The 24,653-nt window shown below is 38.5% G+C and overlaps 1 protein-coding gene across 1 annotated transcript in view; it reads left to right on the forward strand.

Moving 5' to 3' along the window:
* The window catches only part of EVC2 (EvC ciliary complex subunit 2), a 70,968-nt gene that overhangs the window by 43,287 nt on the left and 3,028 nt on the right, over positions 1 to 24,653 (forward strand). Inside the window, exons 13-20 of the mRNA XM_035891123.1 lie at positions 2,056 to 2,215; positions 3,499 to 3,963; positions 6,969 to 7,169; positions 8,466 to 8,588; positions 11,007 to 11,058; positions 15,854 to 16,017; positions 18,229 to 18,440; positions 19,881 to 19,968. Coding sequence (XP_035747016.1) covers positions 2,056 to 2,215; positions 3,499 to 3,963; positions 6,969 to 7,169; positions 8,466 to 8,588; positions 11,007 to 11,058; positions 15,854 to 16,017; positions 18,229 to 18,440; positions 19,881 to 19,968 — 1,465 coding nt within the window. The remainder of the gene's footprint in view (positions 1 to 2,055; positions 2,216 to 3,498; positions 3,964 to 6,968; positions 7,170 to 8,465; positions 8,589 to 11,006; positions 11,059 to 15,853; positions 16,018 to 18,228; positions 18,441 to 19,880; positions 19,969 to 24,653) is intronic.

Consider the following 24,653-nt stretch of genomic DNA (forward strand, 5'->3'; position numbering starts at 1 on the left):
GTAGCTGAAGCAGAGTAACGTGGGCACGGTCTTGCAGGTTCTCTCTGTATAGTCTCTGTAGTGTTTTTCAGCCTCTACATACGTCCAGGCTGGTACACCTTTTCTGCTTCGTATCTGTCTCCCTTATGTTTTAGTGATGCTCCCGTGCCTTCTGTAGCTTTCACAAAACAGTCTTCCTTTGCTGGGGTCCAGCATCACTTAGATAGTTCTCCATAGCATGAACTACAAACTACTATTTTTTAATTTTAGTGCTTTCACTTCACAGTTTCTCCTAATTTTGTTGGCTTTCATTCAGTACAGAGAAGTTGAGGTCTGCCTCCAGTTGACGGGTGATACTGCAGCTGCTGGCCGCAGCTGCTGGCCACAGTCTTCATCTCTGCTCCTCTTCATCCTCTGTTCTTGCTGCATTTGGGAGGATCTCCCTGTAAACATCCTTGTTGTTACTGCAATATTCTCCTTCATTAAAATTCTCCTTGTTCAAAGGCATTAAACACGTGCCTGCACATTTCTTCAGTGATTAGGTGTCTGGTATGCTGAGACCAAGCAGTTTATCAGTCTATACTGTCTCATTATCTTTCTCCTCTCCTTTTATTTTGCGTTTCAGTTCAGAGTCCTTTGGGAACAGGACAGCTTTTAATTCTAATACTGTAACTGTTTTTATACTGTATTTATACGAAACCAGAAATAAAGGTCTCATGCCAGGATTGAGCCTTCTAGGAATTACTGTAGTACTGATTAATGTAAGTTGCTACATAAACTCACATAGGTTTCTGTGGTGGTAGATGTTTTGCCCATTATTTTTGTTATCTGGGATTTCTAAATAAGTAGATACCAAATAAGTAAATAGATAGGTTTCACAATACTGCATCACCTTCAGCTTGAGCTGTGGACATATTTGATCACTAAATGAATTAACAATCTGAAACTGAAATAATGTAGACTCTCGTCGGGTTTGGTTTTTTTTTCATTCTAAGAATAGGTAGGTATCATCTTTCAGTCATTCTATGTCGCATGGCTTTTCCTGTACCTTTCATTTGCTGGATAGTTCCAGCACGTCTATCTTCATCTGTTGCAGCAAGAAAGTGTTTGGACAACATCCAGGTTCAGGTCAGGAATTGGTGCTTTCTATGCAAATGTCCATTTTGACCTTTTCAACCCCACATTTTGGAAGTTCACTGTGTTTAATATTAGAAATTGTAACTCACAAGTGTCCAACAGCCTGGTCTGAATTAAGATGTTCTTTTATTCTTCTGTTGTCTGAAAAAGATGTGGGAAATTTCTGGTGTAAATATAATAGCAAGTAATATTTGAAATTTTGAGTTTGTGGAGAAGGAGTTTTCTCACTGTTGCAGGCATGGTTGGGATCTTGCTTAGTCTTTGAAATTCAATACTGTAGCAGCTGGAGGTAGACCGTAGTCTTAAACTTCCATTTGAAAGCTCTCTGTGCCTAAGACTTGAGAATTTGCTCTGTTAGATTTTTGTATTTCACTGTTAGTCTGAAATCTTTATAATTTTTCTGATGATGTAAATGTAATAGGAAATCTGCATATAAATCTTTTCATGGCTATGATTGCTTTGTATCTCTAAAATAATTTTAAATTGTTTTTACTTGATTAGATTACATCCTTTAAAGAGAAAATTGTTTCTAATGAGGAGAAGGAGTTATCATAGGCATCTAGAATTGCATTCCAGGGCATGAAATGAAAAATGTAAATATTCTGAATAATATATAAGGTTTAAAATGTCTCATTTGAATATCACATTACTAACTGATATGTGATTGGTTCTGCATTTGCCTTCCCTTCCTTCCTTCTTTCCATTCCTTCTTCATATGCCTTCATGCTACCTTCACGAACTGCTTCAATTCACACTCATCTCTGCGGTTATCTGTCTGTTGTCCACTTGCTTGTTTGATCCCTCCAGGTATCACTGCTAAAGAAACAAAGATCATTCTGTGTGTCTGCTTTGCTGAGCCTTATTATGGTACTAATTGCCTCAAATATTCTTTTGCTCTTAAGAATTTGGGATAACAGGCTTCAAACACTGTTATTGCAGAGCAGGTCATCTACCTGAAAGTCATTTGGGAGTGCTGCTGGACCGAGCGGAGGCTGAAATTAATTCTGTTAAACAGAAATTCGATCATGATTTAAAACAAGAAAAGCAAAAGCTTCGCCAGAAACTCATTACCAAGCGAAGGCGGGAAATGCTACAAAAGGTAATTATTTTCAGTATAGTTATTTTTCACAGGACTTATAATGAATTGAAAAAGGAATGAATTGAAAAGTAAAGTAGAGTTCTTAGGACAGAGGTCAACACTGCCAGGAGCGTGGATGAAGATAAGTGTCCGTTGTTTTTAGCTGTGCACTGCCATGTGCAGCATTAATTATGCAGTAATTAATAGCTGTTCTTTTAGAAAAACCTGCAAGAAAGCAATACAACTGGAGCAACTTGCGAAGCCCCTCTACTTACTCTAACCTGTCCCAGGGGGTTATGACAGGCCTCTACAATGTGCAGGCAGGCAAAAGCCAACTGAGGTTCTGGAGTCAGTGAGGGAGATGGTGCAGATCTGTGACAGTCATAGTTTTCTGTGGGTTTCCTGGCTATGTGTGACTTGAATGACTTCTACAGCATAGTTAAAATTCAGCTACAGAACAAAATTATTTAGAAGATGCTGCACCTGTGGCTGCTTGTGGTAGGACTTGGGTCACCTAACCTCAGCCATCTAAAAATCAAGGCTAAATTCAAGAGCTCCAAATCATCTCATAATAGAAGATGACTTGCAGGTGATCTGAGATAAATCTGAGTTGTTATCCAAAGGTCCCTACCTTTCTGCCTAAAGGATGTAGAAAAAACCGTCTTGGATTAGGTGACGTTTCTTCAGATGACCAAAGTTAAGCAAGATTCATTTTACCTTTTGCGGGATATATGTTTCAGTGTTTTCCGCTCTTATCAGCGCAAGAAGAGGCAGCAAATATAACAATGGAGACTTCATTCATTGTATTTATTCTCAGTATAGGTAGCTTTGCTTTAGCTTTCCAGTGAAGTTGCTGCATGCTGTAAGATGGGGACAATAAAATAAAAACAACCCCAGCCTTTTTTTTTCCGGTTTTTTGGTTTTGTTTTGGTTTTTTTTTTTTTTGTTTTTTTTTTTTAATTCCTTGGTATTTGATCCAGATTTACTTCTGGAATGCTACCAGATCCCAGATCATTACAGGTCAGCCAGTTCGGATTATGTCAGACCACAGGATCATGCATTTGTTTAGATGTTAGCCCTTCTATCTAGCAACAATCCAAATTATCACAGGCCTACTAGTTGCACACAAAGCCATCATGTTGAGGGCTAGTTACCTAGTGTCTCTGGACACTGAAAAGCAGTTTTGAGAACACTGAAAAACAGCTGTATGAAATTTTCCGTTGCTTTGAAATATACATACTTAGAGCTAGAAATTGGGATGTTCCTTCTCTTAACTTTGTACCTCCTTTTGGCAAATGAATCAGCAGAAAGAGCATCGAAAGGAGCAGCTGTTACTTGGAGACCCCTTCAAAACTACTACGGAGGTCACTCACTATCTGAGCCACTGGAAAAATCTTCTGAATGATCACACCACTGAATTTGAAGAACTTACTGAAAAGCTTGACAATGAGGCCAGTGAAGAGCTGAAAGAGCTTCTATTTAGTCTGACAGAGAAAACTGTTGAAGAGCTTAAACGTGTTCAGTATGGAATATTTGTGCAAGAACTGGTAAAGCTCAGTGTGCCAAAGATGTTCCTGCTGGAAGCTGTGGAGGAGCATAAAAAAGAGATGGTTGGAAAACATGAACAACTTCAAAGGGAAGAGCGTGACAAGAGCACGGCAGCTGAAGAGCTGCTTCAGCTCACCAGGCAGAAGCTGAGCCAAGAACTGGAAACGAGCCTTTTGGAACAAAAAAAATTAAGGAGCTGGGAACAATCAGTATTCATGCAAGTATCTCTCTGTATCCTTCTCTTTTAGTTATTTTTCCAAATAGAGCTGAACTACGAGTTTTCACACCTGTCTGTGTGTAATTCCTAATGATCAGTTCTCTGTTGTGCACTTGGGAATTGATTTTTCACAAGCGCTCAGTCCCTGTGGCACCAGCGAGTAAGCTGGCACTCCTGGCGCTGCAGTGGAAATCCTGGGAAATGGCCGTTTTGAAACCAAAAAGGTGGAGTGGTTTTATACTTCTGTTCACTCCGTGTCAGGTTTCGCTTGCACATCTTTCTTTATTATTCTCAGTCTGTTCGCAGAGGTCCAGCACTTTGGAAATGTCATTTAGTATGTCAGGCCTAATTAGCCCTCAATTCAATTTTGATATATTCCTTCCAGCCACAAGTCAAGCCTTACTCATCGGGTGCTCATTTTAAGCTCTGCCACAGTATTTCCCCATATTTCATAAATACACAGCACAGTAGAGTACCTCTTCAGCTCATGAGCTCCACATGCCAGACTTGGCCGATCTGGCCTGCTGACAGTGTCCCTGGCACTAAGCCCCCAGCCAGAGGGGTGTCATGGCACGGGCAATTTTGCAGAGAGTTTTGCTGGCCCTGGGCACGTATCTTGGCCATTGCTGCCTGCTACAATGTGACCCTGGGGAGGTGGGAAAGCGAGTGTTGGCCTTGTCACCACTGAGAGACCTTGCTCAGGGAGAGACCTTGGTTTCAGCCAAGAGTTGACGTGCGTGGTGCCTCTCAGACTTGGTAGCAAGGTTCCCGAGAGATTTGCACCATTCATTAGCATTTCTTCTTAGCTTTCAAGTACATTTATGACTTGTTGTTGTATTACCTGAATATTTACACTGTTTCCTGTACAGCATCCATTTAATAACAGACATTATGAGAGACATGGGAAAATGAAGATTTGACAGTCTTCTGTCAAAATTGCAGCTTTAGGGGAAGCAGTTGGAACAGGCAAACCTATATTAGGCTGTCTGCCCCTGGAGCAAATGTACTGGGCATGAGAAATTGAACGGGGGGTGGGGGCGGTGGGGAAGATCAGGAGTTAAGGTTTCTCCTTCATACCTCCTCTTTAAGGCAAAACAGATTTGCACGGGCAGTTTTGCCCAGGCAGCATCTTTGTAAATTTGCCTGCCGCACAGTGTCAAGCCACGTAAAAGAAATATGAATAGAAACCTTGCCCATTGTATGTTTACTTTGTTAAAGAAAAAAAAAAAATTCTATTTGTCTTGTTTTCATTATAATTTCAAGGCCTTTGTATTTTATTCAGCATTTTAAATACTTTTCTGTAAGCCTTTTCAATGTATTTTCTAGCTTGTCTTATTATCTCTTATTTATATTACTGCGAGCAGACCTGCACGAGCCGGGAAGGAGATTGTATGACCCAGCGGGTCTTTCCTATTTCTAACTTACGATTCCATGATAATTGTGTTCCAGCCTGCACTGTCGCCTGTTGTATTTGTTAAATGCTATTTTTATTTACAGCAACAGTAAGCTGTTTGTTTCTTCTGGTAAAATACTGGAAAATACCAAATATGCAGCGTTTGTACAACTGTTCTATCAAAAGCCCCTTAAAATCTGTAGCTGTCTTTATGTTCAGTCCACTCTCTGTCAATTTTAATAATTCGATGACAGACGCCAGCTCTCATGTTTATGTTCTCATCTGCTATCTAATTTTCACAGAGAATTAATTTGAATGAGAGTTTTTCATTTTGGTTGCTTATTAAAGAGACTATGAGTTAGTCCAAAATATTTATGAAGATCGTTAATGCTTAAAGTCCTTTTTAAACATGGACGTGACAAAACTGTGATTTGTTGTATTTTCTTTTATACCTCTGTCTGTATATCTGTATATATGGATCTATAGTATGGATTTTCTTCTAAAAGTCAAAGACAACATGAGAAACTGTAAATGCTTGCTTGGAGTAATATTGCCCTAAAATAAGTAATTTTTCAAAGAGACAAACTTAATGTGTAAAAAATGTTTTGGCTTGGGGTTTAGCTGTACTTTGCTGAATCAGTAAACAGAAATAAGGTTATCTAAACTCAGAAAACTATTAGTGAAATGATGAGGCGGTATAGGCTTGTGATATACTAAATAAAAGCATCAGTCCTAATGGAACATACAGTATAATATATTTTTAAAAGAAAAATACTTACTGTTCATGCTTTAAATACCAATACATTTTTTTGGGAAATAGAGAAAATTTCCAAACAAAAAACTATGCTATTTTTTATTAAATACTCTTAAGGAAATATTTCGATCACGAGATAAGATGATGAAGGTAGTCTAAGGTTAGTCACGACTGGAAGACTAATTTAGGCTTTAGCATGCTTTATTTTTAAATCAGCTTCATCTTGACCTGAGAATCAGTTCCCCAGACTTCTGTGTTGAGAACCTTCCTTCTACAAAACGGGAAATCTGAGTGATTCAAATTGCTGCTAAAATATATTCCATGTTGTTCAGACTGCTAAAAGCTTTTTTACAAAGAACAGCTGGAACCCTTGTGACTTGGTGATGGGAGGGATGACATATAGGAGTTTATAATAAAGAGATACTTTTTTATTTTATTTTTTCCCCCCTCTCAGTAGCTGTGACTGCTAAGTGCTGGGAAACAGCACAGAGAGGCTTTACAGGAAACTTTTATCTCCATTTCAGCCCTAACTTCAGGGTTTGTATTGTCTGAAAAGGTGGAAGGATTCTGTGCATAGAAAATGTGCTAAAATTATTTATTTTTTTTATTAAATATTCAAAAGCTCTTTCCCCTTGAAAATGAAATTTTACAGTCCAGGAAGTTCCATATGCAGAATTTAAAGTATCCTCAAGGATATTTTGAACATGCAGAGCACCTCAGTCCTATGTGTGAAATCATTAACTGATGTATGAATAAAAGATGGTCATTGTCATATAAAAATTTTTTTGCATGTCTCTCATGTTTTCTGTAAAATTGGTTGTATCACTGAACAGCAAATGGCTTTTTTTCTTTTAACAGGCAGCTTCTAAGTGTACCCCTCTCACTATCAAAAGAGGAATTGCTTAGAATGAGGCAAGAGCTGCACTGCTGTTTCTCTCAGGTGGACAGCAGCTTGGCTTGGCCCAAGATAAGAGCAAGAACCTTGCTTCAGGCTTTCGAGGAAGAGCAGAGGGATGCAGAACTGCTAAAAGTTGATCAGAGTTTAGCCATGACCAATAAACAGGTGGGAATGATGTGGGATCATTGTGGGGATGTGCAAGGGGTTCATGGGTGTATCCGCAGGTTGCTGGCCTCAGCTGCAGATATGGGTCCATGGCTTCTCCATAGTGTCACAGCAGTGCATGCTTCTGTCTGTGTGGGTCAGTGGACCTTAAAGATAGTTGTTTGGGTAGCAGTTGGATAAATATTTTCCTCACATCTGCCTGCGTATTTCTGCTGCTTACATGTCCTCCAGCTTTCCCAAGAAGGCGGCATAGGTATAAAGAAGCAGATGGGTGACCAAAAGGGGCTGCAACTCTGAGGAGAGTCAACTGAAATGCCAAAAGTTGGAGTGGCACTGAGCCTGGCTTTGAATGTCAGGGGCAAGTTGGGTCCTTTACAGCCCAAACCAAGGTTTCTCTGGCAGCCCCTACACAGTACTAAATTTGGCACTAAATCAAGGAAAGATTTACGGAGGTTTTTTTAGGGGAATGTCCTACATTGTATTGTCCACGTAGCAAAGGCATGAGCGGTATTAAATTCCTTCAGTAAAATGTAAAACCTGTGGAATTCTTAAATAGGAGCGAAGAAAAGTGTTTCCGGTATGAATTGCATCCGATACTATCATAAAAAGGAGGAATTTCCCTTGCTTTGTTTTTGTTCAGCTATGTTTTCTAAATGTGTAAACTAACTTGGGTTAATTGTACTAGGAATTAGCCTAGTTCAAAATCTTAATGATTTCTGAAGTACTAAAGGAAAATGACTTTGCAAAGCCTTACAGTTGAACAGATGTTATCGTTTCCCCAAGAGTACATTATACTTAGTTGATATTCTTGTAAAGAAACATAAAGGTCAAGAATAATTTGATTACATGGAATGGTGCCCCATAATGCTATCATGGTTCATTTGTGATTCATATACAGTGTCTTGAAAACAATGTAGTTCTTTAATTAATATTCTTTGTTCATTTTTAACCATACTGAGGAGACAACATATCAGTTAAAATCTTCTCTTCTTATCACTGCTAAAGCTTGCTTAAAATCAAATTTATGTGCTAGCAGTTTTCAGGGAAAGGGTGAATATATAATTTTGCTTGAAAGAAATTAAAAACGAAATCTCCAGCTTTGTCTGAATGTCTGAAAGCAATCTTCTCAATCAATAGGCAGCACCTTCATTTCAGAAATATTTTCTCAGTGAAAGTCATCTTTGCCAAGTGTTTCATTAATTGGTGGATCTGCCAATAATAGCAAGTAATAATTTTAATGTTAGCATCCTTGTATACCTCTTAAAAATAAAGCATTTTATGCTCATCTTCTCACAGCAACATTCTAAAATGAAAAAAACAGGATCCAGGAATAGAAATAAGATAGATATTCTGAAGAAATCTTTACAGGACAAAATTTTCATTTATGAAGACTCAGTGAAAGATGAAAATTTAAATAAGGTAAGTGCAAATGTTTTCTGTACTGAGGTCAAAACCTAGATCTTCAGTAATTAAAAATTATAGTTTTCTATCAGTGTGAGTAAGAACCAGATAAAAAAAGCATGAGGTGTAGTGGCATGATGCATCTCTCTACTGCCTGTCTTTGTCAAGGTGTTTTATTTCAAGCTTAATAGTTTTGGCTTTGTTTTAATTTTTGCACCTTAGTCATAGAACTGATTTCGCGTCTCACCCTTTTTTTTTCTGCCAGTGGTTCTGGGAATTGGCATATACATGATTGCAAGACTCCCCTAGAACCTGTGGCTTTCTTAGTAAGGCTTTCAAAACTTACAATCATAGAATAGTTTTGGTTGGAAGGGAACCTTAAAGGTCATCTAGTTCCAACCTTCCTGCCATGAGCAGGGATGTCTTCCACTAGACCGGGTTGCTTAAAGCCCCATCCAACCTGACCTTGAATGTTTCCAGGGATGGGGCATCTAATCTAATCTAAATCTACCCTCTTTTACTTTAAAACCATTACACCTTGTCCTATTGCTACAGGCTCTACTAAAGAGTTTGTCCCCATCGTTCTTACAGTAAACCCCCTCTAAGTACTGAAAGGCCACAGTAAGGTCTCCCTGGAGCCTTCTCTTCTCCAGGCCAAACAACCCCAACTCTCTCAGCCTATCTTCACAGGAGAGGTGCTCCCTCACTCTGATCACTTTTGTGCCCTCCCCTGGACCTGCTCCAACAGGTCCATGTCTTTTCTGTGCTGAGGGCTCCAGAGCTGTATGCAGCACTGCAGGTGGGGTCTCACCAGAGCCGAGTAGGGGGGCAGAATCACCTCCCTCAACCTGCTGGCCACACTGCTTTTCCTGTGGCCCAGGGTACGGTTGGCTTTCGGGGCTGCGAGCCCACATTGCCAGATGGTGGTTCACTGCATACTTCAGTTGAGCAAGATTTAGTTCTTGGACCTCTCCTAACGCTACTGAAAACCCAGAAATGGGTTCTTAGTTTGAAAGACTTCTTGGGTAGGGGCTGAGATTATTTGCACACAGTTTACTGAAAGGGACCCTTACCTTACCTTACATTTCTGTTAGAATCTTGTTTTAAAACTGGGAAGTTAGCTTCTCTGAGCCTCACTGTTTCAGTTTGTTATGCCCCATCTGGCATACCTATTGTTGTTCTAATTGTATGGCTGCACATTAGTTGTAAAAAAACAAAATGCTTTGGGCTTTTCCCAATAAGGAAGCTAAACCATTGCTAAGGAAAATCATTATTTCTCACATTGTTAGGACACAGAAGTATTGCAGTAAACCTTGTGCTGATCACAGAAGCAGAGTTTCTTTCTTTTGGCTGTTGCACTGTTACCTTGTTCCTCATTTAGAATCCTACACTTCTAAATTTTGTGTTCATGTGAACACTTCTGTCATCTAACTCAAAAGTAACCATCTGAAGTTTCAGAACCAATTCAAGGTAGGGGAAAAAGGATGCTGGAACAATACAGCTCTGCCGCATTTCTTCCTTCACTGCTGCTCTTCTGCAGACTTCACACCGTGTTGTGGGTTCTGTCTCACTACAGGATAGCTGTGAAATGGTTTACAGCTAATGCGTATGAAAGCAGCAGCAGCAGAATGTGTTTTGTAATACTGTAAAACAGGCATGACAGAGAAGAATAACTCATAGACAGGAGGTAGTGAACTGGGAGGCCGTGGCAAGAAGTTTGAAGTCTGGTCTTGGAGCACTGGAGAGTATCATTGACCTTGCTGTGAAAATCTTCACAAGTAGGCTGTATCTACTTCTTTTGTGTTTCGTAGCTGTTTTGAGCTGTCCTGTGCATGAGAAAGTAGCTGTTCCATTCTGAAATAGCAGTTACCAGTGGTAAAAATACTGACATACTTTAGTCTGTTTTCCCTGCTGGGCTTAAAAAACCCAATAATAAGACCTGCATGAGAAATGTCTTTGGGGTTGCAGGTAATCAAGTACATTTTCAGATTATTCCTTTTGTTTGTAATATTTAGGACTGAGACAACACCAGTTAGCAATTAGTCTGAACTAAATGTGGAATTTAGAAGTCAATGCTTTCAAGCTATGGGCTAATCATAGTGTGTTTTCAGCATTGGCAATTTTTTACGTAGTTTGGATGTTTCAGATGGAATCAGCAGCCAATGTTCAGACCTACGGGAGCTGATTCATCATAACCGAAGTAGTTTGACACTAATAATATTATGTCAAATAGTACAATGTCAAGCAGTATTTTACAGTCTTCTGCTTCATATGATAAAAGACTTCAAGAATGGCCAGGGGATATTAGTTTCTAACTAGTTTATAATTTAGTTTGTAATCAGTATTTGATCCAGCTTCTACTGAAGTCACCTGTGTCACATGGAAGTCAGGTCTACTTGCAAGTTTTGATTTTTACAAATGTATTTCTGTTTGCAGAGCTGTGATTTCAGAGCTGACAAGAGGCAGAAAGAAACTCAGGTGGCTAGGGGTAGATAGTAGTACCAGTTGAGTAATGCACCATTTTATTTGGTTAAGAGCAGTTAATTTACTGTATAATGTCAAATAGATGCTGAATGACAAAGCTGAACATCATTCCTGTGTATTCGGGCATGCTTAACATACGGCTTCATATTTAATAATGTGTAAATAGTATCTAGTTTTGCAGTTTAGACCATAAATCTTATGATTCATGGAATATACTGAACATATCATATAAACCTCCTGTTATTTGAAGTGGTTGACAAAAGTAGAAGTGTTTTAGTCATCAGTGTCACCTCTTTTGCGTTTGAATTCAGCTGTAATTAAAATATACATTCTTGTGTATCCTTATAAGTGAACTTGAGTTGTCAAACTGCATTTCTATCCTTATTCATTATTCATTTTAATGGGTTCAAACTTACACTAAAGGTGATCACTCATTTACTCATTCATCTATTCATTATTCATTCATCCATCCCCAGATTTCATATATGTATAATTCATTTAAAATCCTTGTGTCTGAAACTGAGCCTCCTCTGAAGAAAGAAGCAAACTTTAAATTCAGTTGTGTGCACACACTTGTCAAAACATTTCTGTGTAATTTTATCTGCATTTTTAGAGGTTTATAGCATATCCTGTTCCTAAACCACAAAGGCAGCATTCATATATTACTTACTAATGTTGTGTCATATAAAAAAATTCATACCTCGAGCATCTGTTTTCCCCTTTTTTGAGATATTGTAAAAATGTGTGTATTCTGGCAGGCAGTACCTTAGATGTGTAACTAAAAGCTGGAAGAAAGGCCAGCTCCTCAGTGTGTGTATGTTGTCATAACTCATTCAAGCTACTAGAGTTGTAATAATTTATTATAAATAAGTAATTAAATAATTAGTTAAGAGGCTGCCCTAAAATGTTGAATAGGGAGTACCATATAGGCTCTAAAGCATTAGTTCTTTTGAAAGTGGACCTATTTACTTCTAGTCAGGTAGGTCTGCTTGAATTTTTTTTTCTATTCCTTGAATAGGTTCTATTGTAATGGAAATCATAATATAAATCATTTAGTCTCTTGTGACAAAAACATTGGTTGTTCTCATCCATCTTCATCTTCCTACTTTTAAGTAAACTCCAAACTCAACATTGCCAAAGTTTTTAAAGGTGACTTTTGGCATTACTTGTTCAACCTGGTTCATTTCTAACATGAATTGCCCCTTAAAGTGGTGGCTGCCGTAGCGACGCGTCTCCCTGAACACCTTGCTAGATAGCAGCTGCTGTTAGAGCTAAGTATTAAGTGGCTGGCTGAATCGGATATAAATTCCTTTTCTTCCTTTAGAAGCTATTCTGGTATTTGGTAACATGTCTGTTTACTGTTAAGGACTCATTCCCATTCCATCCTCTCTTTAAGAATCACCTAAGAGTGCAACAACTTTCACCACCCAAAAGAGGGGTGGAGGCAAGTCAATGGAAACTTCACAACTGAGACCTCAAGACGTTGGACAGTCAGACAACACGGCTCTGAAAATTGCTAATTGCTTTTGAGAACATGGTCTTGTGTCAGTGATCGGTAGTACAATAATTAATTCAATGTCCCTTTCAGAACAAAAATTTAAGTCTTATTTGAGAAATTAGTCTTGTGCACAGGCTTTTGAAGAAAGATTTTTTAAAAAAATATTATTATTTTTGTTTTAAATATTTGCTGTGGCACTGAGATGTGGAATAGTCTTGCCTTCTAGGCTTTAGTCTTATGTCACTGGCTCATAAGACTATCTTGTAATAACAGTTTGGATTTTGAAAATAAATTTGCTCTGACAAGATAAATAAACCAACCAAACAAAAATCTCCCCCCAAAAACTGGGTTAGGGTGGGATTGGCTGTCCTGTGATCAGTCATGGCTGGTAGGATATTCTGCGGAAGTTTCTGTCTTTGATTTCTGATTGGTGCTGTTAGAGTACAGGATACACCTTCAAGTGCCTGTGAGCTGCTGGACCGGGAGCTTTACTGGGAGATGCTAAAGTTACTTGCTTTTCAGTAAAAAGCATGCTACAGAAAACAAAGGCCTCAAATTCACTCTAATAGGTTTCTTGCCTGCCTGCAAAGAACACAGAAGGTAGATATGAAAAATTACTACTATGATTATTGATTTTTTTTTTTTTTTCCTACTGAAAACTGAAACATACGTTTTTTTGAACAAGTACTGGAAGGCAGCTCAGCTATTTTTCCATAAACTCCTCATTTTGGCCATCTCTTCTGCTTTTCACTGGAGATCTGTCTCCCATGTTCAGAAATAACAGCTTCTTTTTTAGCATTTTGGTCACCATATTTCCAGTATGATCTCTCAGCTGAATTCTTCTTCTAACTCAAATATCCTATATGTTTATTTGTAACCTATATACTTACTTATTATTTAGTGTCACATACCTACGTTATTCAAGATCAGTTTGTTAGATTAACAGTAATGTTGAGAGACAATGTCTGTCTTTTAAGATGGAGATTTGTTAAAGATATCAAGAAAATGAATCTTGCCTCTACTTCGCGTCTGTAGGATGATTTCTTACTCTTGTGTTGTAATTGGCTTAATTCATGTTAGTAGGAAATATTTCCTGAAAGTAACCTTCCATCTATTGCTTTCAAGGACATTCCAGATGATATAATGGAGATTTTGGAGAATATTACGTGAGCGTGAATATCACAAGCACATGTGGTTCCAAATCACATTTTAAAATTTAACTCTATCTACTGGATAATAGAATTTGTATGATACATAATCAGTTCTAGCAGGTCCCTTACCAATAAAATTTCTAGAGAAAATTTGTGGGCATCATGTTACATATTTATCATCTTAGGGATCTAAAAACTTGGTGGAAGTCTCCTTAAATGCTCCTTTAAAGCTAAGCATGAATAGAGTCAATAATGTATAATTCTGACTAGCATGAATAGAAAGCTAATAAGGTTTTAATGTCTGGAGTATGTACCATCTCTGGTTGTGCAAAGATATTCTGAGGGGCAAAATCAGGTCTTGTGCCAAGGGGAAGTCATACAGTGTCTGAAGACTACAGTTCACCTTACAGTGTTGCAGTTCACGCTTGCAGGGCAAATACCATTGGTCTTTATTATTCTTACAGACTGGTAAAGCTGTAAAGAGATTAAGAATGCATGTAGAAAGCTGTACCGTAGGATGCCTACCATGCTAAGATACTAACCATGTAGGTACCTCAATTAAATAGGGATGTTCATCTCTGCTTGTTCTTTGAGAGAGACCAAACTTGGTGGGATAAGTACTTTTACAAAGAATGCAAATGTGAGTACCTGCTCTCAGGTGCCGTGGTGATAGTAAACTTAACCAAACTTATCTGGAAGTTTCTGAGATGCCTCCTTTGACGGCTGTGGTTCTTCCATTCTGTCACAGGCAGTAGTTACTTGAGCATTACTGTTAAAATACGTAATACAGGAAACTTCTGAAAATACTGGTTTCTGAAAACTTTTTTGGTTTTGTATGCTGTGAAATCTATCTGGTTAGATTTGTAAGGACCAAAAGAGAATTTAAAGATAGAGTGAGGAAAACCCCTGCACTCTGATACCCAGCAGTGTGCAGATGGGCTGTTCTGTGCTTAGCTTTATTCTAAATCCAGCACGTAGGGCAATGGTTGATACCAACACGAAGTGGTGGAGTTGGAGCTCTCATGGTTGCATGAGTGTCTTCTTTCTTACAGTCCAACTTCTGGGCCCATGTGGATAATACAGGCAGAGAGAATAAAACCAAATTGATAATTACTCACTGTCTTTGAGGGTTCAGCCAATGTGGTTCCCAAATGTTAGATGTGCAGTGTAGCCATCAGTGTCTAACCTGGATATCCACACTTACAGATCAGTGGAAAAACATTTTTTAGGATATGAAACATACCAGGAAGTACCTTTTCCTTTTCTTTGACTATAAAGGGAGCTTAGAGTGACAAGTTCAGATGGAAGCATCTAAAGAGGGTAATTGCAGCTGTCTACTGCCCACATTGTCCTGCAGAAAGATGGTCACAGTGGCAATATCACTGGCTGTGAATGCCAGTGGTATAGCATGGAGAGCTCATCCATCACGTTGCATTTGATCATGTGCTTGCATGTGCTGTGCTTGCCTTTCACCCTTCAATAATTTCTATGGATGTCCTGTCAGATGTGTGGCAGCAATGCAGTTGTTGAGTTAAATCATTTTGATTTAATCTTGCTTGACATCCATTCGATCCAGTTTTAATCTCGTTTGAAATCCATTACCAGTAGACTCTTGGTTTACAGTTTAACCTTGTTTTATGTAAGAGAATTTTTGGTTATTTGCTTAAAGACTAGTAGGTTGAAATTCATTGGTCAGTATTAACTGACACTTGCCAATTTGAAACTAAATACAGTTTTTGTAAGTTTTGTATTTTTGCTGAACAGAAGGATGTATTTTATCTTTGACCAAGCACATAGGTAAGCATAGGTTTATTTATATTTTATATTTTTACTTTTATTATATTAAAAACTATATAGACCCTATGTTTGAGTTTAGTATTTAATATTAAGTTATGACTACTCTAAACCAAGGCCCAATCTCTTTGAAATATCTGACCTTAATGTAGTATTTTTTTTGATCACAGAAGTTTGGAATATAATGTTAAAAGCAATTTTTAAAACAATGTATTACATTATAAGATAACAGCATTGATTTCTTTGCTGCTTTAATCCTGCTTGTTAATCGCAGAGCAATAAAATCAGGAGCATGCATGTAAGGTTTTCTGTTAATCTTGTTACCTTTTGTGTTTTGGTATTTTTTTGTTTGAGAGAGTATATTGCTTCTTTAGCCTTCGAAAAGACTGTTAAAAAATCCAAAATGTTGGAGCTGTATACTGCTATCATAAGTGTACAAGCTTTGCTCTTTGAACAACTGAGCACATCAAAAACCCTGTCAAAATTGGAATGTATTCAGATTTTAGAAGCACACAATCCTGTAAGTAATGAAGTTGTGAAAAGGAAAAATTCCTGTTAGGAGACAGCAACTATCACAGTAGCTTATTTGACTTTGATTTAGCTGTGCTGGTTTGCAGCTCCTGGTGGCCTGGCCTTTAGTTGCTGTGATTATGCACACTTCAGTGCACTTAGTAAAAGAAATAAAGAGAAGGAGAGTATTAGAGCCAGGGAAGATTGTGTATTATTATTATTTATTTTTATTATAGTAGCATCCAGAGATCTGCAGTCAGAAAGAGCAGTATTTTGGTGGCTAGTTAATACTGAAGTTATGTTGATTGCAGGGAAGACACTTGGGAAGTGATTGTGAGTCGTGACTGGGATAGTCTGTAAATTGTCATGACTGTGTTACAGAATTGTTAATCTTATAGTGCTATCCATACGGTAAAATCCATAACCACACAACATGCATCAATCATCAAGTTTTTAAAGATTATATATAGAGCCTCCTACCTGTCTGTCTTCTTCCACGCACACTCATACAGTTTAAATAGTAGAAACTTTGGAAAGACCTCTTCCCTTCATTGTATTTATTACATACTTGGTATATGCCAGTTTTCTAATCCTTTTTTAATACTTCAGTGCTCTGCATTCTTAAGGATTTTTTTTTTTTACATCTGCTATTTGCAACCATCCAAGTGAGGCTTGGGAGAGCACTGGAGTAGAACAAACAAAATGGGTTTTTAAGAGCAAAACCTCTTTGCTAGAGGGCATCGTTAGACAGCTATTGCTCTTAAAACTCCTGGTTAAATTTTAATGCTGTCATCTCTACAGAGTTTCTCTTAGAATGGCAGTTAGAATGCTTATATGCTTCCAGTTTTGTTTAAATTTGTATTAAATCTGTGGGAAATAGTGAAAGTCATATGGAGACAGAATATTAAAAATAATTCTATCTGCAATTATGGCCATTTATGCAGTAAGTGTAAGAGGGCTCTGCAAAGAGGTTGCTTTTAGCTTCACTGTCCTTGAACAGATGAAGAAAAAGGATTGAAGGGGAGACAGAAGAGAGTTCTAAAGTAGCTGGTACTGGATTCTTCAGCCAGTGTGCAAGAACTGAGTTGAGCCCTATTTTGGGGGAAAAAAGTAATTTTAGGCATTGTTCAAAGCACCTTGGTTTATAGGGACTGTCTCCTGGTGATCAAACCCTTCTCTCTTGCGGGGTTTTATTTCTGCTCCTTTGTCACACTAACTGGCAAATTTAAGTACCTGTTACTTTAAAACAAATATATTGGAATACACAGGATTCCCTAATGCTGATGGCATCAGTGATAGTTTGTCCAGTCAGTGAAACAAACACATCCGGCTACATGTGAATTTGCTTCATCCCCTTAGACGTAGCAAGGTAATGTTCGCTTTTGGTATTAGGAGAGTTGATCTAATCTCCAATGTCAAATCTTACTGACCGGGGAGCAGATATTTACTTAGAGATGCCATGCTCCAATGAATTCTAGTCTGAATACATCTGATAAGGTGGAGGAATAGATTAAAATTCAGCATGTTCTCCAAGCTGCAGGTTGGGAAGTAGGGCGTTGAGATATTAAGCAACTTGTTTGAGGTCAGACAACAATAACATTGGAAAACTGGAGTATGAAGTCATCCTTCTGATGTCTAGTTTGACTCTTACCAAAGAGAGATCTCCAGTGTGAGAGATCCAGTCCACTTAAGACTTTGGGTTTTATCCCTTTGATATTTAAAGCATTGTATTTTAACCCTAATTTTATCACACTAAATGTGAATCACTGTCTTTTAAGTTCAAACCTCTTTGGTATTAGCTATTGATTCAGTGTAACTAAAAGGAGTCAATCAGAGTTTCTCAAGCTGCTGCGGTGCCTTTATGCAGCTTCCAGATGAATTCTAATGGTGCCATGCTTTCGTTTGGATCTCAGCCATGCTGGCAGTGTACTTTCTAGATGTCCTCTACAGTGGAAGGTTTCAGACAACATCGACATTTAACACAATGAAAATTGACTCATATCTTTCAGCATTGTTCTGATGTTCATAGCATGCAAGTCATGTTTACTGAAGCCATGCAATGAATTGGAAAGTGTAATGACTGCAAGTGTCTGGGTAGAATGAGAAATGAATAAACTAATATCAGAAATTCTGATATCATCTTTTTTTCTTCACTCCAAATGAAATGTGTTCTTCCAAGTTAAATTATGGCTTTTTATCATTACGTGTTTTCATCCTCTAGGAGATTGAAGAACTTGACAGGAAGCTGGAGTATGAGATGTTGCATAAGGAGTCAGCTCAGCAGCAGCATCTAATGAGTAGGCAGGGATGGACTCCGGATGGATTGGGACTTTCAAGTGAAGCTGTGGAAGCAAATGCAGACAGGCAGGTGACAGTTCTGCTAAGACAGGCCATGAATAAATGCAGGCAGTTTATAAATCTGCACCAGCAAAGGTAAGTGCTTTGGTCTCGGGTTTTACTAAGTTACTGCAGTCCTTATAGACCATAAGATACCACAGAGAAACAGCAGGCTAAGTGTTCTGCTGTGTTGCGGAGGGACTATACATCTATGTTTGAACAGTGCATTTTTGTGATGTGGCCCAGAGCATAACTGAGGAGTCTTGGCGACATCGAAATAAGAAACATGAAATAATAATAACTTAGTTACATATGGATTGTGTCCCTTGACAGGGACAGTGGAAAAATAACAATACTCCTTAGCAGCAAGGAGGAAAAGGATTTTAATCCTGTTCATCTCCCAGGAAGATAGGTAGGGACTTCAATGAAACCTGATCTGCTGGGGTCAGAGGAATTAGCTGAGACAATTTAAATTGAATTTCCATCTCCACTGTCATACTGTAGACTGAATTCCCTGTCACGCAGTTCTTTCTGATGAGATATATAAACTCTTCTTCAGAGACAGGCTCAATTTCACTTTTCCCTGGCTAGTTTTTAAGCAAAGATATCCATGACAAAAAAAAAAAAAAAAAAAACCCTTTTGGGGGGCGGCGGTATATAGAAATATCTGTCTTGTCCTGAAGGTTGCCTAGCAAAAATGGGTGATAATTTGCAAAATTGCACGGTATTGTGTTACATTCACTGGGGTTATAGGAGTTGGAAATTACATTTCCATGTGTATTGCACAGTACTGAAAGCCTACCACGTTTCAAGGTTCATGTAAGATCCTGAGAGGGTGCTTTCTGTTACAAAGAGGGCTTTCCATGAAACAATTGACATATTAAAAAATAGCTTTGATAGGCTTATTGCGCTCTTAAGTCTGTTTTAATTCTGAAACAGCTGGAGCTCTACTCAATGTAGATTAATGACTCTCCTGTTGCAGAAGTAGAGTCACTAGAAGAGCAGATAGGTTCTGGCTTGCGGATACTACTGCAGAGATGTATCAGTGAAGCCTTCAAAGAAACTGCACCTAGCCTTTACTGTTTACCTGAAAACACAAAGGAAGAAACAAGCTTTGTACTTTCCCCAAATGACATAAAGGATAGCTTCATGATTTGGTCCAGAAACAAAAATTCACCAGTAGTGAGGAAGTTAACTGTTTACTATTATATTCCAGCAACAAAAAGATCCACAACTTGCCATAAAGTGTGGTGATGAAATTTAAAGAGTATGGGAACAGGTTGAATCATGTTGCTTTGGAGCGATTCCAAATTTGAATTCTGTGCAAGAGCATAGCCTTTGATTCTGCTCTGATGTTTGCTTGGTGGTTTGGGGGAGAAAGTAGGAAAAGTTGGCTTATTTTAGAAGTTGTGCTGCTCACCCAGCTGGCTGACAGAAAGATGCGCTTCCTGAGTGGGTGACTTTCAGATACTGTTCCTTATAATACAGTCATTGAGCCTGGGAAGACTTCAATGTTAATTCTGTCTTTCACTTCAGCTTGAGAGATGAGCAATGGAATTGCGTGGTGCTTGAAGATCTCCTGGAAAATATAGAAACAGATGCATTTTTGGCCCTTTATAGTCAGGTAAGCACAAAAATGAACGAAGCTTCCAAGTTTAAAGTACAGCTGTATCTGGAAATCAGCTTTTCTTGCTTTTTTGGAAACTATTACAGATGTGTTTGGACTGAGTTCTGCTAGTAGTCACTAACAGTCTGGTGTTTCCAGCCTGTATTATCATTCACTTCAGTCAGTTCTGACCTACTTTCAGCCTTTTGAATTTCATTGAGTTATACTTGGTTTTGTTCACTTACAAGTCCTTTCCGGGGGTTGTCCTGTTGCATTTCATTCTGTAGAGAAAACTAAATTGCCTGAGTTCCTGGTTTACAGACAGATTTACAGTCTCATTTTCATGTAATGAGAGAAGGGTTTTGTTTAGGCTTTAATGAGTGTTAGAAAGGATTTGCATTGATTGTTAAAAACTAAATTATAAAAGGGCTGCTAGTTAAATTTTCTAGTATCATTACTCATGGTTCTCAAAAAGAGCATCACCTCTTCAGGTAATTTGCTATCTGTTTGCTGCCTGTCAGCGCCACAAAAGGCATTCAAAATGAATCACTGTTGTCCCCAAGTTTTACCTGCAGGCTTTGGTTGAGATATGTAGCTAGCATCAGAAAAGAGACTCAGTGTCGCCTCCAAGTATCTTGCCTATCAGGGACAAGTGTGGTTGCAGTCACCTATATAATAAATTGGGTTCTTCAGAGGCCAGCAAGCCAAGGAGGGACCACTTAAACTAAGAGGCTCTCAGCCTTTCCTGTGTCTCAGCTTGTTTCTGCTCAGTTTTCTGAAAGCTGTAATGCTTTTCAGAGGTGATATTAAATTTGAGGCTTTATTTGCCCATTTGTAGTTGCAGTTTGTCTGATAGCTCAGATTTCAGAGTACTTTCCTAGGAGAAAAGATGATATTTTCTTTTTCCCTGTTAAATGTTCCCTTTTTTTCTTTCTTTTTTTTTTTTTTTTTTTTTTTTTTTTTTTTGTAGAAAAGGTAAGAAATTAACAGGCTTGTGTGAATATTTTGCTGAAACATACAATGCTTCGGATACATGTTGAATACAATAATGAATAAGATAGGTCTTAGATAAAATAAACGCCATTCAGCATCGGTGGAAAATAAACAACAGAACAGATACAAAAATTGAAAATGTTTTGAAAGCTTTGCTGATCTTTCCCTGTACTACTGGAGTTTAACTCATTGGTCTTTGTGGGCTATAGTCTTGTGAATTCCTTTTATACTGTTGGTTTTGGTTTTTTAACTAGTTCATTATATATTTATCTGACAAAATATGCTGCATCCAGGAATGCTGGCCATTATGAAGGCTTTAAACAGCACAGACTAACTCTTCCAGATTAGCACTATCAAGACCATTATCATAGTTTTATTTCAGTGCTTTTAAATCCACTATTGCCTTGCAATCTTGGACTAATTGAAGAGACCTTGTACAGTGTTTGTTTAGCAATTTCATAGGCTGGCAAAACCAGTCACACTGGAACTCTTAAAGAGAGCACAAAGACTGCATTAATCTCATACTGTGGTTCTTAGCTTGCCATACTCCTGGGCATAGAAGGGTAGGAAGAAGATGTCTGTAACAAGCCAGCTGCTCAGCAGCGGAGTTCTTATCTTGCAAAGGATGTTGTGAAATGTTTTTCTGCTGTTCTTGATTTAGTTGTCTCTGGCAGAGCCTCAGCATCTGCCTCCCTCATGAAGGCATGAATTCAAGGTGTGTGGCATGTTAAGGTGAATGCTGAAGCAGCTGGGTAGGACTTGGTGGGAGGGAAGAGAGACAGAACTGGTGACTGAGTGCTATTGCTGCTGGCTGTGCATCATTTCTTTTGAGTGGAACCCTATCCCAAGAGAGCTTGGCTCTTTTCTTAGCATTTCAGTTCAAAGACAATGCTCTTTTCCTTTTGGAAACGTTAATCGTATTTATCATTGGGCTGCCCTGGACTAACCAGGAATATGCTGGTTTTGCATGTTATTGTGGCTCGTTTTGGCCCTAGGAAATTTTATAATTAAATGCTGACACTCCATGTTCTGTATTGCCCAAGGTCATACCACTTGGCAATATACAGCTTCCCCCCCCCCCCTTTATACAGAATAGATAAACCGTGTTGCCTAAGCTGCTGACAGTTTGTCTTCCTCTGATAGTTCTTAAGTTTCTTTGGCACAGATACATTGTGAAAGAGCTCTTGAGCAGCATGGCATGTATTCTGCAAATTGAGAGGTTAAAATCATTGTTTTGCAGATTGCTTGCAAACAGAATATGTCATCATTGGACTAGATGACCTCTAGGGGTCCCTTCCAGCCCAAAACATTCTATGATTCTATGATCATTTTCCCAGTACCCAGTCCTTGTAGCACCCTAGCAGGTGAACAGTGACCCTTAATAATTAATAGATTTTGACATCTTGAAGACAGATATTTAAGAACATCACTGTCACCTCACTGCCCTTGAAAAACTGGATGCACTGTTCAGTGTATACTTGGGGGACTGTGCTTTATGTTTTGTTCATAAGATTCCCTGAAGAAATAATTAATTTGTGTAAATATGCATTAGATATACCACTGGGGTTTTTGTGTTTATATTTATTCATATAAAGTGTAGCCCAGAGTTATTCTGGGACATACTTTATTGAAATTCCATAAACCCCATACATATTTAACCTGCAGATAAACAAAATTTCTGTTCTCTGGAAGTGTAATAGTATAATAACTCCAACTATAGTTCCAAACTGGACTACTCTTAATTCAACTGCAAAGAAGTATGTGCTTAGTAGAAGACTAATTTATTAAGGCTCACAGTGTAACATGTTCCTACTTTTGGATGTGCTTGTCCTGCAAGCTGTCATGGGAATTGATTTTTAAATCTTCCCCCTGCCCCTTCCATCTTCTTACAATTTATAGAACACATTATATTGACACGTATGAGGAAGCTATAGCTATTGTACCTCCGTATTTTACACTCATTTTTTAAAGAGGATTTTTCCCTTTAGACTGTTTTTCAGAACTGTGGATGCAGCCCTCTCTGGAAAACCAGATAAGTTTTACTTTCCTACACTTTGTGTTTCAGCTTACATCCTTATCGAGGCAGATCTAGGTCAGTAAGAGATTTGCTTGAATGATAGTGAGTTCAGGATCATGAGCCTCTGGCTGAGAAGTTACTTTTAAATAAGCTCATAGCTATAGCCCCAGGCACACTAGTTGCATTTTAGAGACAACAGATGATGCAGGCAGACTGTCATGTGGAAACAGCACAGAAAGCCTGAAGCACAGCATGGATCGAGTTCACTGATTCTTGCATTAGTTGTTTAAATACACATTGTTCAATCCAAATACTTAAAAGTAATTGTGCTGTTTGTAAACTGCAATTCATTCCTGTTTTTATTTTGACCAAATTCAGAGAACACAAATGAGGTTATTGGCGGCGCAAATAGCATTTGTATCCATTAGATGTTATGAAAAAAGTGAATTCCGTGTCTTTGGGGTACCTTACCTGAAGAATCAAACTCATCCCATGCTGGAGGGCTTTTGATCTGACTCGTGTGACCATTCCTGCGTTTGCAGGCACATTCACTTCTTCCCGCTGCTGCAAGCTGGTCTGGGTAGCTGTGAGCATCTGAAAGTGCTGCTCACTGCGGGTGCATGTTCACACATCAGCGCTCCCTTTGCCGTACATATGCTAGACGGTGCCCGTGCCGCTTCTGCTACTGTTGACAGCGTTGTGGCACCTTGCAGCCCTACTTAATCATGAATTTTGCTGTGTTAGAAAAGCATTAAGGGCTGCCTCTTGGTCCAAATCATGCTTGGTGCAGAAAGGTAAGGGTCAGAGTGGAGAAAAGAACATTTTAAAGAGGAAACTATTGCAGAGGAAAGCAGTACTGAAGCCATGATGTTTCGATCATCTGCGTATAAATTACTGAGTTACAGGTCCTGAGACTGTTTAGCCAAAAAGGGCAGAATGGGTCAGAGATGCGTCATTTTTATTCTCAATGTCTTTTCTAAGTTTCTAGAAGAATTTTTTTTAAAGACCAAAAGTACAATACAGTCTGTATACAACTACAGAATTAAACTTAGGTGTCTGTATTAAGATTTAAGCTCTTATTTACATTCCTCTCCAGAGAAGAATCAAATAATTTCTTGCCCTAAGTAGCCTGAACAGACATCTCTTTTACCTAACTTTGGTGCCTGTTTAGGGTGAAAATATTGGACTTTTTGGATACCGCATCAATTTACTAATCTCTCATCAGTCTTAGGATTTTGTCTTGTTCATTCTAGTATCTCAGTGGTTTCCATGAAAAACCTGTAACAACACTGAAGAGCCCAGGGAACTTTGAGAGGTGGCTAGTTTTGCTGCCTTTTGGAGCAGAGTTCTCTGCTTGGAGAACCGTTATGGGAAAAGGAGGTTGACTTGATTTCTTTATTTTGTGTGGCTGTCCAAATTTGTGTTAGGGCTGCTTTGGGGGCAACTGCTTTATTTTTCACATGAATTTACCAGAAAGAATTTTCCTTTACAGAGCATCCTTTTGGTGAAATGGCTTCTTTCAAAGAAGCAGCTTCACTTAATACAGGGATCTCCTAGGTGCATTTGCTCCTCTGAAAATTTGTCATGCCAAAAAGAGGCAGAGTTCAAACATTTGCTGTGACATTTTGAATCCACTGTGGACAAAGAAATGTCCTGTCTTCCTGCATGGTGGGACCTTGTGGTTTTTTTATGT

This window comes from Egretta garzetta, unplaced genomic scaffold (genome assembly GCF_000687185.1).
Source record: "Egretta garzetta isolate BGI_Z169 unplaced genomic scaffold, ASM68718v1 scaffold193, whole genome shotgun sequence".
Lineage (NCBI taxonomy): Eukaryota > Metazoa > Chordata > Aves > Pelecaniformes > Ardeidae > Egretta > Egretta garzetta.